The sequence below is a fragment of the Caloenas nicobarica genome, chromosome 14 (assembly GCF_036013445.1).
Source record: "Caloenas nicobarica isolate bCalNic1 chromosome 14, bCalNic1.hap1, whole genome shotgun sequence".
NCBI lineage: Eukaryota > Metazoa > Chordata > Aves > Columbiformes > Columbidae > Caloenas > Caloenas nicobarica.
Genome location: NC_088258.1, coordinates 9688222 through 9702116, shown reverse-complemented (window position 1 = coordinate 9702116; position 13895 = coordinate 9688222). Strand labels below are relative to the sequence as shown.

Here is a 13895-nt window from a genome sequence, read left to right as displayed (position 1 = left end):
ATTGCTTTATTTAGCAGTAGCTCTGCTCGAGGAGGGGAAAAGGGTTATTAACTGACTGAGCATCCTGCCTTCTGTTTCGCTCAGCCTGCGGTAACTGTACGGGCCTGTTTCTACCCGTCTTGCCTTTATTTACTTTATTGTGGTAGAAACCAAGTGTTGAGGTGAGAGCCCGACCTTCTAGCAGGTCTCTTAGTTGCATCCCCCGTGGCTTTGCTGCCACTGTGCAGCACAGCTGCGGGAGCTGTCGGGAACTGCTGAGGGATGCAGCAGAAAAGCCAGAGACATGGTAGGTGTGAGGCAGCTGATGTCTCCAGTTAGGCTTGAGCTGGTGACACTTGGAAATACTCTTTCCTTCACCTAGTGTGGCTTTCATTTAACCAGAAAATCAGATTTATTACAAATTAACTGCTTGAATAGCAGGAAATGAGAGGGGAAGTGCCAGGGATCTATTTTGGCTGGGCCTGCAAAAATCAGTGAAATCTTGCTATTGGGCAGGTAGCAGGAAGCAATGTGTGGAGATGTGTTGGCTGATGCACAGCAATTAGGCAGACCAATTAAAATTAGGAAATCGAGGGAGGGAAAATGAAGGTTTTGGGCTTTTTTGTTTCTATTTTGTTAGTCCAGGCTTTGCCGGTTTGGGAGAAGAGACCATGACCGAGCAGTTAACATTCTCCAGCTAATGGCCTAATGCTGGCACATTACGGTATTTAGCTCGTAGCAAAACTGCACCTGCTCCTTGAGCTGCCGCATTCGAGAGTCTGTTATCTCTTAAGGCCCTTCTTGATCCCTTAGAACAATCCTGGGATTGAAAAACTGTATTTTAGCAGTCTTTGTTTCAGCCTTTTTACTGCACAAAGTAGTTTCTTCGGAAAGGTCTTTCAACAGTTCATTCATCTCTATAAATCCTGGTGGGTAATTGAATAAGCTCAGCTGTGCTAATTTTTTTCTTCTTCCTTGTTTCTTCTTTTTTGTTCTGTTAAATGTTCCCTTGATCCATTCTTCCTGACGCACATCCAGATTGCCGTGCCTTTTTCCTTTAAGGAGAGATATGTGTATGTTTAAACTTCTTTGAATACTAGAGGTCACAAAATATTTCTGTGTTTCATCTGTGTGGGTGCTCAAACAATAAATTCTAAAAAGTAGGAAAGAGAAAGAGAGAAAAGAAAGAACAGTCAAATCCCCAAACGTTCTTCTGTGGGTAGGTAGATGCTCAGTATCAGCTAAAAATTGGCATCAGCCGAAAGAAAGTATTTCATTGCACTGTGTGAAATCATCACAGAAAACATACTTGTGCAGATACCTAGTCTGTCCATTTTCAGGCTTACAGTGGTGTTAGTGGGGAACAGGAAAAGAGGGATCATTTATCTTGCATACAAGAAAAATAAAATCTCCTTGCTGCGTACAAGCCATCAAATTGTACTCCTTGTAGCTGAGGTAACTAAAAACCTGGTGTGCCAGTCAGAGCCCGGAGCTTTCAGAATAACCTCTTGTGTGTGTGATTCTCAAGGGCTGCTGGTTTGGGCTCTGAGACTTGCTTCTCCCCTTTTCTGCCACTTTATCGTGGTGGCGGTACCGTGATACCAGCAAGGGCTTTCTGCTGGGCTCTGCTGTGCTCTTCTCCATTAGTTGGGCTGCTGCCCCGAGCCTGGAACTGCTGGCACTTAACTGGGAAGAGCCTCTTCTAACAGCCCCCATATCTCCCATCTCCAGGCAGCAAAAGCTGGATTCAGTGAAATGGCCCTTCCCATCCCAGTAAGCACTGGAATGGGGATTCTGGTCAGAGCGTGCATTAATAGGCTTCTAAAAATTGAGGGTTGTTGCTTAAATCATACCTTATCTTTCTCTCTCTTTCTTTCCTTTTTTTTTTTTTTCCTCCTTTCTCTCTCTTTTTTTTTTTTTTTTCTTTTTAACTCTTGATCAGAACCGACCTTCCTTTCTCCAGTGTGTTGGGATCTTTACAGCAGCCCATGCCGCAGCACCTCGTCTGTTCCACCCGAACTGCCCGTGCCACTGGCTTGGACCTAACCTAGGATAAATCTCAGCGTGGCCTGGGTAGGGGGGAACCATGGGGAGCTCTGCCTCATCGCTGGCCGCAGAGACGGAGTCGGACCACGGCTTCGCTAGCACACCCTACTCGGGGCACCCAGCTGTGAGCTGGTATAGGAGTAGTCACAGTGGCCCCGTTTGGGAAAGTGCCCTTATAACGCGGCAGCATCAGCACTTACACCACCGGGTGCGAAGGTAAGGAGGAGGGGAAGGATCCTGCTCACCTGCTTACCTCTCAGCTTGAATCCAGGGCGGTGCATTTGGGAAATAAGTTGCTTTGCATCCTGTTGGGTGACGGGTCCTTTCATTCAGAGGTTCAGTTCAATTCCTTGTGAAAGCTAGAGCCAAATTTCCACTGATTTGAGTGATGCCAAGCCATGTCCTTTTTACAGGACTGCTGATGTCTCCTGCAGAATAGTCTGCAGGACTCATCCCAGCTCTTCCTCACTCACCTCAATTGTGAAGGTGGCTGCCTGGGAATGGGATCTCAGTTCTTTTAACAAGTTTGCCGTGTTCTTGTGCCTCCTCTTCTTTCTGACCTCCCAACTACACAGATGGAGGACTGTGACTCCAGGTTGGGTGGCAACAAGTAGCAAGAGTTTCTGAAAGCAAAAGAGCAAGAGAAACTGTTCTCATGCAAAAGCAGTTGAAACGCTTTGAATAGCAGATCCAGGGGAATGAAACACAGCAAAACAGAATTACTCTGGAAAAGAGCTCAGTGTTTCCAGTCCTCAATTTCTATTCCTCCTTGATGAAATCAGCACCTCAAATGTGTCTTTGAGTCATTGCCTCTGCCCCTTCCCTGTCAGCCACTTGCAGTGAGGAATTTTTCTTCACGTTGGAGGGCTGGTGTCCTGCATTCAGTCTCTGACAGGTTGAGAGGTATGTCAGAAGCATCTAAAAATCCTCTGCCCGGGGGCTTGGCTACAGAGGCTGCTATGTTTTGTGCTAATAATATTTGAGCCTTTGCCTAACGCCTGCTTTGTGTAGATTCCAGCCTAGCTGGGTGTTTGTACTTGCTTGAGTCTGAAGCTGCCAGTCTTTTAGGAATAGCTGCTTGCTTCTGAGCGTCCCCGAGCTGTTGTGGCTTTCTACTGGAGGCGTTTGCTGTGATGGTCACGTAGTATCTGTTGTGTAGTTCTCGTTTTCTTGCCTTTCTGCTGCTGCAAGTCCCGGAATCTGCTTACAGTGTCTGGTGCACAACTCTGGGATACTCCGAGGCAAGCGCCATCACGCTTTGCTCCTGTGTAGCTCTGTCTTGGATTTCCTTGTTTAGCTGGTAACAGTGTGAAACCAGTTAGCTGTTGTCTTTGCTCTCAGTCATGGGCTTGAGTTCCTAGCAATGCCCAAGAAGCCTTTAAAAAGGCTATTTTATGCGGTTTCCAATGACTGTTGCTGTGTGTACCAACCTGGGTGGCTGGCCCACAGTTCTGGTCGATGATCTGTGCTGTTTAGATTTGTCCCCTCTAGTTTAGAGGGATCCTGTGGACAGACATGGGTCCTTCCTGCTGGATTATTTCTTCCAGGCTGCTGGTTTTTCCTCTGTTGCCTTGAAGAGTTGGGGAAGGTGTTGACGTCTCACCGATGAATACCCGGTATGCCTGTGCACAGCCAGCGCCGAGATTTAGGAGCTTCCAGTGCAAAGCTGGCGCTGGGCACTGAAAAGGTCATGTCTCTGCAGCCTCACGTATGCCAGCTGTGACTGCTCATGATTTGAAGTCTGCAGCTTGGAGGATCTTGAGAAACTAAATGAAATCTTGACATATGGAAATACATTTCCTGAACAACCAGCCTTCGTGGTGGAGCGAATGCTGGGGCAAGAACAGGAACTGCTGGTCTTGGTGCAGATAAAGCCAGTGTCCTGTTAGGACAGGAGTGGTTTTTCTGATAATTATGTATTTCCCATGCTAAAGGGAGAAGAGAACTCATCCTGGCTAAGCGCCACATGGCTCCTGGAGACAGGAAAATCGCTGGCCATGATTCACTGAGCGGTGAATTGTGTGGGAAGAACCTGCTTTAGGCAGTGATTATGGAAGTGGGTTCGAAAGACCTGCTGAGATCAGCCAGGCTGTCAGGCATCAAAGCATCCGTGGTTCCCATGGCGAGATGGGTGAAGAAAATTGGTTTCCAGAGGGGAGCAGATAAATATATTCCTTTAAAAAATTAAGTCAGTCAATAGAACAAGTCAGGGTACGTAGGCCTGCCTCTGAATGTTCTCGTCTCTGGAGTCCTGTAGTGCAGGAAGGAAGTGGAGTCCTGGGGAGTCAATTTGAGGCTGGACAGGAGTTCTGGGATAGACTTAGCTTTTCCTGCTGATTCCCGTCCCTGCCTGCGGCCGCCTTCAGAGCTGATAATGCTTTGGCTGCTCTGTAGCGACACAGAGGCAAACCTGCTCTGGTCTGTCTCATGCCTTGGGGATGAATGCAGACCTTCCTTGGCAGGAAAACAGGCCTGCAAGTCCTTCATGAGTGACTTTGGTCTGTACTTGGTGGGGGATTTGTGGGAGGCTCCCCTCACAGTGGGGTGGGAACAAGGGAAGAAGTCAGTGCTGGTTGGCTTTCAAGATTTTAGAAGCTGCGAGGAGCCTGCAGTGTCTCCTGTTGCCTGGGTGAGGCTGGTGGTCTGGCGTGCCCGGCCTGCTGAAGACAGATGGACGTGAAGGAGAAAAAATGAGCCTTAATGGTAGAAACAGTAGACTTGTAATATCCAGATTTGAGTCCCTGGTCTCTTCTGGACCAGGCTGCACAGTTATATGCGAGTGTTATATGCATTTTAGTTAGGGGGATCTTATTGCCAAAATTTCATCTTAGGGCAAAGATGTTGCTTTTAAATACGCTCTTGGTAGCTGTGTGTAGCCATACAAATTCTGGCTTAGTTACAAGTCCCCTTGGACACCTCCTTGCCCATGTGATTAAGGGTGTTTGGCCTGGACTGTTGTTGGATGAGAGCATTCAGCCGAGCCTACAGACCCATCACAGCCAAGCTTCCCGACATGCTAAACCCTTCATGAAGCTGAGAGCAGCAAGGGGCAGTACCACAAGGCTGGACGCTGGCTGACACAGCTCTGTTGCTGCTGCTACAGGTGAATGGTTTGGGAGCTGTGAGCTCACGGTGGCTTCTCTTGCTGCTGGTCGAAGTGGCAGTGGCAGCTCTCCACATCTGTAAGGGTTTAGCAGGGAATTTGAGCACTGAAGTGTCTCCCAGATGAGATTTAAGGCAGTGTTTCTGTTCACCTAGTCTTTATTCCCCAGCATTTGTAAAGAGAGACAACAAGGTCCTGTCCTGGTCAAATTCTTGACGGTTGCCTTCTGCATAAACAGAGACGTGGGGCCCTTCCCTCTGGAGCTGCGGTGTTGCTGTGGCCCTTGTGGTGAGGTGTCTGCCGGAGCTGGGCACGTGTTAGCACCAGGCTGCGGGGCTGGCAGCGTCCCAGGGTTACACAGTGCTTTGGATGCCGTGTGCAGGGTTCATGGTACTGAGGGGTGCTCGAGTTCTCTCGACTCAGGAGAGGCTTTTGGGAAAACCGTTGCAAGATCTATGCAGCTGAATCTGAGCGTCTCTGCTTACCACCCTGTTTGGCTGAATCTCTCTGAGCTGTTTCGTTTTCCAGAATATGCATTTTCTGGGGTTTCCTGCAGCATTCTGCAAAGGCTTTGTATTCTTCTATAAAAACCTTTTCAGAATGAAATACCTCTGGGCCTCAATAACTGTGGAGGGAGAAACAGGCTTTTTTTTTTAATGCTAAAAATATATAAATCCCTCTGGTTTTAGAGAGAAGCAAGAACTGCTTTTGTTGTTGGCAGCTGGTGGGAGGGCACTTACTGCACCACCCGCCTGCTCGCCAGAAGTACCACTTACTTCTGGAGAGAAACCCAGAGCAAGGCATCTGTGGCCTTGGTGTTTAGGAACTCCGTGGCTTAAATGCCTGAAAAGCAGCAAGTCAAAACTGCTGGGTAGCATCACACAGTGCTGGCTTGGGGTCTTTGAGCAGTCTTTAGGCTGGTGGAGATGTTAATAATGGGACACTGTTTTGTGGCACTTCACCTCCAAAGGCAGCATAAGCAGAACTGTTACAGAATCATAGAAGTGTTTTGGTTGGAAAAGACCTTTAAGATCCTCGAGTCAGCCGTTAACATAGCACTATCCAGTCCACCTCTAAACCATGTCCCTAAGAACTTCATCTATGCATGTTTTAAACATCTTCGGGGATGCAGAGGACATGTTCCTTGTTGGGGAAACCAAGGCCCAGAGGAGAAGCGAAATGTCTGGGAAGAAAAGCTACTGGTAGAGCATCAGGTGACGCTGCAGCGTTTCCCTGTTTCTGTTTTCTGTCATGGGACTGCAGGTCAGGCCTCAGCCTCAGGTCTGGCAGCCTTGGTGGGCCAGCGCCCGTGCTCTTTGGGGAACAGTTACCCTGACAGAGCTGAGCCTGGGGGCTGGGGCAGGCGCAGTTCTCTGGGTTTTTGTCAGTAACCTGCTTGGATTTGGGTGTTCTCAGAGAGTTGATTTTGCACCTTGGAAGAACCGCAGACTGGTTGAGGTTGGAAGGGACTTCTGGGGTCCAGCTGGTTCAACTCCCCTTCCAGACCTCCATGCAAGGAGCAGAGGTGTGTGGCTGTGAAAAAGCTGTGGACAGCCAAAATCTGCTCTGAATCTATATCCACAGAGGAGGGATGAGGAGGGAAAAAGAAGCCACTCCTCCAAACCACAATGGTGCTAACATCAGCTCTGATATTCAGGACATGCCTGTTCATGACACCAGAGTGGAGCTCGTGTCCCTCAGGTGCTGCAGTGAGGTGGACGCATCCCTGTGTGGGTTGTGCTCCCTCTGGAAGTTCTTGTGGCATTGAGGTCAGCTGGGATTTGGTAGACTAATGATGCTGCAGGTCGTCGTGGATACCTGCTTGATGGGAACATTGGGCTTGTAACTGTTTGCTTGCCAGTTCTCACCAAAGCACACAGGAGCTGGAATAATGTCTTGCTCCAGAAAGTGTGCAGTGCCAAGGAGCTGGCAGCATGGTATGCTATTTCATCTGCCTCAGGCTTCCAGTCCTGCCCATCCACTTTCCATGCTGACTGCTCCAGCAGTCCACTCACTCACAAAGCCTCTTAGTTGTTTAAGGCTATTTATAGCTCTGGAGCTGTGAACAACACGGAGGATGGCACAGAGCAGCACAGACTGAAGTTCTGAATGGGTACCGAAACTCTCTCTTTGCTCTTTGTCCACTCCTTAACCTTCCCCATCTCCCTTTCCCACATGTGCAGGTAACAGAGCTCTCCTGCCCACTTACCCTCTCCAAAGAGGGCAAAATCCAGGGCAGGGAGTCAGTCAGAGCTTGTGTGATCATCTTAGCCAGCAGGGCTGGCTAAAATCTGAACAGAAATGCCTGAACTCCTTGCCTGGAGTGTTGCTGTCACAGCACGGAGCAGCAGGCCTAACCCTTCAATAGTGCCAACCTTGAGAAGGGAGAGCAGCACCTTAACTGTTTTGGGGTGCTTCTGGTGCTGTGGTAGCTGAGCAGTCTTGCTCCCCAGGAACCCTGTAGGTTCAGCTCCTTCTTCAAGTGCAGGCATTGGGTAATTTTGCTGTGGTGCTCTCGGGATGCCACACAGCAGGAAGGGGGTTAGCACTCAACTTTGGCCCTGCCTACATCCATGGTCTTCACCTCTTCATCTCTTTTGGGAAGAGATCCTGGAGATGCGGTTTTGCTGTGAAGGAAGCCTCTTGTACTCTGTGCTGCAGCAATGTGTGATAGGAGGGTCTGGCAGAGCCCTTTGGTGCTCTATTTGGAGCAGCGTGTTTCCAGATGCAAGTATGCTCGGAGTGGGGTGGGAAAGGGATTGGTAGATAATAATTTTTTTTTTTTTAATTTAAGAGGAGCCAGAAGAGGGATTTTTCCAGAGCAACCCTTCTGCATTGCTCCCTTGACTTTTTTTGGCTGCAGAGGCAGGAGCTTGGTCTAGTGTTCTGTGGCAAATCACTTGCACCCCCTGAGAGGTGTCATGTGTGTAGTCTGGAGCTGTGAAGCAGTCCAAGTCCTCCAGAAGGAGCTGATGGATGGATATGATGACAGCAGGAAGCTCAGGATCCTGGCTGAGCTGCTGCGAGGAAGAAGATGTAGGAAAGTGTGTGTGGGGAGGGTATTTTTTCTTCTCCCAGGGTCTCATGGAAGAGCTAGAGTGGAAACTACAAGCCCACTTAAGATACAGCATCTGTCCTGGAGGGAGATAGACCTGCATTACCGTCATGCTCCCACTGTCATGGGCTTGTGAGTGGTGGGATGAGGGCAAGAACAGCCTCCTGTGTTCTGCCGGTGGGGCAGGCAGGGAGCTTCCTTCCCCTCCCAGCTGTTCAGTGCAGATGTTTCTGGGTTCATTCTGGGGCTTTCCTCCAAAATTATCATGTACTGGTTGCTGCAAAAGGCACATACTGGATTCCTCTGACCGGTAACTTAATCCAGTTTGACACCGGTGGCTCTGGGCTCCGGTGTCTGACTAACACGATTCAGAAATGGGAGGACACGCAGAGCTGCTATCTCCCTTCGTCCGCCTCTACCCCCCGCTGCAAGCGCCCAGCCCCAGGCTGGCCATGGCACTGAAAGGCTGCATTGATCCCATCGCGGCTGGGGCTGGTGCGTGGAGGAGACAGAGGGGAGCGCATACCGAACGAACCTCTGCAGGCCTTTGTTCCCTCAGATGAAACAGCGCTCCTGGTGCACGACTGCCCTGAACAGAAGGGCAGTTGTTCAAGGGATGTGGAGAGGAGAGAGAAGCTGTGGCTGGGTGCTGTTTGCATTTGACAAGCTGTGGCTGCGTCTGCCCGTTCCTGCCCAGGGATCCACAGCCCATGCAGGTAGCTGTGCCTTACCAGCCGCTTTCCTCAAAAAACTGCCCTGGCCTTTTATTGGAATTGGGTACCTTCCCATGCCGCTCACCCTGCCACCTGGCAGCCTTCCCGCTCTGCCTGGCGCTGGCAAGGCACCAGTGTTGCAGCCAGCAGCCTGTGCCAGCCAGTGCGTGTCACAGCGTCCATGCCCACAAGCATCACTGAATCCCTGCAAGGAGTGTGTGCTGAAGGTCACTGTGAGGAGGCATGAAGAACTGATCTGAAGAGAAAGAAGCTGCTCCTGTGTTACAGATGGCATTTACAAGGCTGCAGCAGGACAGTCAAACCAGAAGGAAACTTGAAGTGTGAATGCAGCCCACAGCACTTCTGAATGGCACCGGGACAACCAGCAGGAGAGCAAGGACAGTGCATGGGGTGAGGATGAGAGCTTGGGCTGCAGGTGCTTAAAGGCTGCCAAGTCGGCAGCTTGCTGGGAGCCGGAGGGACGTCGCCTGCCCTTGCCCAGAGCGGTTCCGAGCTCAGCTTTGTCTCCAGACACATGGGTTCAGGCCCTGCTGCTCCCAGCACTCACAGTGGTATCGCACGCTGGGGCTTGTAGTTACCTAGAGCTGGGCTTCTGCATTTGGAGCAAAAGGAGATGTCGGGAGATTGGATCTTTCCACCTTTTAAGGGGGAAAAGACAGGGTGTCCAGACCCCCTGGCCTTCAGTAGCATTCCCCAGCTGTGGAGTTGGGAGAAGGTGGACACGAGCAGATCATTCATCTTCCTGAAAACCTGATTTTAATTTGCTTACCTTGGAAAAGTGAAACCATATATGTGTGTGTGTATGCATGTATAGGTATTTTTTCACCCCTGTTCCTTGGGACACCAAGGAGGAGACACCTTTTATTCAGAGCTGTGGTGTTGGCTGGCACATGCCCTGTGCAGCACTGGGACTTCTCACAGGACCTGTGCCACCAGCTGGGTGGTCCTCTTTAACCTTCCCTGCTGAGGAGCTGAGACCTCTCCTGCTGCCTTACCCCACGGCTGTTGTGTCCGTCTGTAGAGAGGGACAAATGTGGAAACACTTGGTGCTTCTGCAATGTGGAAAAGGCTTGTTTTTTGCAGGATCTGCAAAAAATGGCACAGAATGAACTGATCAGTGATGCTGCTCTGGTTTTGCCCATCAGCCTCCGTGGCAGATGCAGTGACGTGCATTGGGCACATCATTGCTTTACACACCCCCTCAAGAATCTCCTAGCAAACCTTGGCAGAATCACCTGTTTTCCTTGGGCTATGTTTTCCTACAGCAAATGTTTAGATGCTTTGCATCTTCTGGGCATGGCGGTGTGGGTGCTGCAGCCCCTGGCTGGCTCAGTGTGTGTGTTGGAGGCACTGCTGGCTGTGGTGACGTGGTGGGGAGGGCACAACAGATGACAGGACCCATCTGTCTTGTGCAACGTTTAAGTCTGCTTCAGGCAGGGCACGCGTGCTCTTTCTCTCCTCTCCGTCCCATGTCCCTGGGTTGGTAGTGACATCCTTCAGGTTGTCCTTGAGGAGCATGTGTGCTGAGATTACCCAAGAGACGCTTGTGAGAGTGTGCGAGACTTGAAGAGGTTTAGGAGCTTTAAATGGGAGTGGGAGCTGCCCTACTGGTAGGAAGGGCTGTGTCCTGCTGCAGGGAAGGGATGCTGGGCTCTTGGAGGAGCCCCAGCATGTCCTCTTGCTGCCATGGCAGGATGCTTCTGTGTCATATGGACACAGTAGGATTAATTGCACGTGCTCAAGCCAGGAGCATCCTCTAGATTCCAGCTGTCAAAGCACTAACTTAGGTATGTGTCATCTTTATGAGGCAGTAAACAGTTCTACAGTACCACGATCTGAATTACTGAGTCCAGAGGCCTCCAGGGTACAGCTTAACTGGTAGGGACTTCCCTGGTAATTACTGCCTGACTGCTGGAGGAGTCGACCAGATGTGTCGCTGGCTTGGTGAAGGTGGCAGAAGCTCCAGAGCACAGGGCATGAAGAGCAGGAGCAGGTTGAGGTGCTGGATGGTTGTCTAGCTCAGCCTGGCCCAGCACAGCGTTGTTCTGCTCTGCTCCCAGCCCTTCTAGCTCCACATAACACACCCAATCTTCCTCCCTGCCTCTGAGAAGCCAGAGAAACCAAACAGATGCCATTTTCAAAGTGTGCAGCAATGCCAAACTGAGTCTGAGGCCAAGTATGTGTTCCTGTGTTGAACCTTTGTTTGATGGAGTTGTGCAATGGTCTTGTGTCGTCGTGGAGCTCCTTGGCTTGCTGATGGTGTCCCAGTGGGTGGTCTCCTGTGACACGGCAACTGCCCATGGTGGCACTGAGGCACTGCTGGCTGCCATGTTTCACTTGGTGCCAGTGGGGAGGAAGGTGCAGGGAAGGGTTTTTGGCTGGTGGGGACTGCAGCATGCTGAAGGAGCACATCTTGCTGTCCGTACTGGATGCTGTTGCCACAGAGGACACATGTCTGGGGCTGCTCTGCACATCCAGGGTAGTTTATATGGGCACATAGGTACTGAAGATTGTCCCGGGACTGTCCTAGAAGTCATCAGTGCAAGGAAAAGAAAATGGCAAGTAGGCTGTGCAAGAGGAAGCATTCGCAGCCAAATCACAGTAAGATCAGCATGTTTTATACCACTGAGCTTCTTATAAACTGTTGACAATTGTCCTGTCTAAAGTTCAGGCACATGAGAAAGAGAAGTAAGTGACATGTATAGGTCAGCTGCAGATGCGCAAACAGATCCATTCCTGTTGGTGGGACTCGGCCTGTGCACAGAATCCCATCTTCTCCCCTGCGAGATGGAACTGGACTCAGTTGCTGGGTGGAGTGCCATGAGAAGGCACTTGAGCAGCAGGGCTTGAGAGCTCACTGATGCCCATACAGTCAGTGGTGGGTTTTGGTCTCTCATTAAATTGCCCTGTGGTGGTTTCTATAATGAGGTTGGCCTTGAGGCTGGCCTGGCTCTTTCTGTAAAGAAGTGGTGAAAAGCCAAAGTCTCCTTGGATGTATTTCTGAATTTCCTCATGGTTTCAGCAGTATGGGACAGAGCAGCAGGCTCAGAGTGGGGTGAGTCTCTCTGATGTCAAGAGGAAGCTGCTCTGTTAAACTTCACTAAAGAGGTTTAAATTTTGATTTTTTTTTTTTTTTAAGGTCATGTGTCAGCATCCAGTCCTGCATAGCAGAACCAAGATCCCTTGAGAAGCTGCAAGGTTCTGTGACCTTATCTTGGCTTGTCCTCAGAGGAGGAGGGGTCAGTGAGGGTCTCGGTCGGGGAATTCTGTGACTCTGCACACACAGGGATATTAATCCGTGAATTCAGCCTTTTTCCTGCAGATCTAGTGTGCCAAGCTGGCAAGCTCCTGGAGGTACAGGGGGGTAATTTAGCTCACCTCTGACCTCGACAGGTAGGAATGGTGTTTAACCAGTGCTGGAACAAGAAGGTAGAAGGCAGGGAGTGACATTTGGGATGGAGGTGTCCCTTCTCCTGTCCACTGGAGCCTTGGAGGCTGCAGTGTGGAAGTCCTGGGAGCAGCCACCAGCCTGCGGATGCCCAGGACCTTTCGTGCCATTCTCTGCCTGCTGCATTTATTGAGCCTGATGCTTCAGCTGTTGTGGAGATTGATGGATTTCTGTTAACCGTACCCTGCATGTGCCCCTCTGTGACGTGAGCCCAGGTATTAGCATTGCAAGAACTGAAGGCTGGAGCACAGCAGCTGGAAATGCAGGATGATTTATTCAATGGAGATGTGAGAGATGGGAGCAGACAGCTTTGGGGCTGTGTTGTTGCTCCTGATCCATTTCCCCTCCCTTCTTTTCCGTTCTCTCTTTCTCTTCCCTCACCGCTCTTCCAGTTTTATTTTAACAGCATTGCAAATTGCTGGATAAATCTTAGCTGAGCAGCAATTCAGGTTGACGGCCACCAGTAAATCTCCTCTTCAGGCCTCTTCGCATGAGAGGAAAGTTGCACTGGGAGTGAGGGACTATGGGCAAGCCCTGAGTGCGCCTGGTTTACAGTCACATCAACTTTTCCTGGCTCTTTCCAGTTACAAGTCCATAGCATATTTAGCCTTGGTCTCAGATCTCTCTAGTCCTGGGAAACAGGAAAATTCTTCTCCCACCCCAGCCTCCAGTGCTACCACCTGGTGTATTGGAAAGTGGTGTGAAACAGCCTCAAGCACGGGACAGGAGGGATGCTAGCACAAGTCGCAAATGCCATTGTTCAGTTGTGTGACATATAAAGTTGTTCCCTATTCTACAGAAGGTGGTCTTCATCTGGGCAAATAGACCTGTACTTTCAAACTACCCTGCACATGCAGGTGCTTTTATTTTCTGACGCAGAATGCGTGTGTCCTCTACAGGCTGTGCTGGGAAGAATGGCAGAAAATAGTCCCGTGTGGTGTGTGAAGGGCAAAACCTTTGCCATTTGGTTCATGCAAGGGATCTACGTACAGAGTCCCACACCAGGAGCCGTTTGTCCTGGCAAACGTGTTCCCCAGTTGCCTGTACCGTCTCCTCGGATCAGTGTTCTGCCTGTTTGCAGCCCACCCCTCACCATGCTTGAGCTTGACCCCTCTGCATCGAAGCTGGGTATTGTGAGAGCAGAGTAAAAAAACAGCCCATGCCTTCATCTTAGCCTCTTCTTGGCTGTCTGTGAAGCTTCAAAGGCATTTTCCACATTGAGTTCTTCAAACACTGGGCGAGTGTTGAAAGATGCAAGGATAGGTCTGTCTGATGGCAATAAGTCTTGTTTTTTGTGTGATGCACCGGTGAGAAAACCAAAGTGCAAAGGGAAAAGGCATCTGCTGCAGATGTGTGTCAGAAAAGAGTGCGATTTGGGGGTTTGGAGTAAGTGGGATTTTTGCAGAGGAGAAGCATGGGGCCAGCAGTCCCTGCAGTGTCGAGGGACTGCAGGGCTCTGACTCCAGATGGTTGCCTCACCCTTGCCCAGCTCTGTTCTCCAGGGAGCACAGGCTCTTTTGAGATAGACTG

At 50.2% G+C, this 13895-nt stretch overlaps 1 protein-coding gene across 2 annotated transcripts in view; it reads left to right on the top strand.

Moving 5' to 3' along the window:
* Positions 1-13895, top strand: part of CAPN15 (calpain 15) — a 57411-nt gene that overhangs the window by 14517 nt on the left and 28999 nt on the right. Inside the window, exon 6 of one of the 2 annotated variants that reach the window (XM_065644695.1) lies at positions 1922-2241. The exons of the other annotated variant lie outside the window; for it this stretch is intronic. Within the exon in view, the coding sequence (XP_065500767.1) occupies positions 2066-2241 (176 nt within the window). The 5' untranslated portion in view covers positions 1922-2065. The remainder of the gene's footprint in view (positions 1-1921; positions 2242-13895) is intronic. 2 annotated transcript variants of the gene reach the window in all.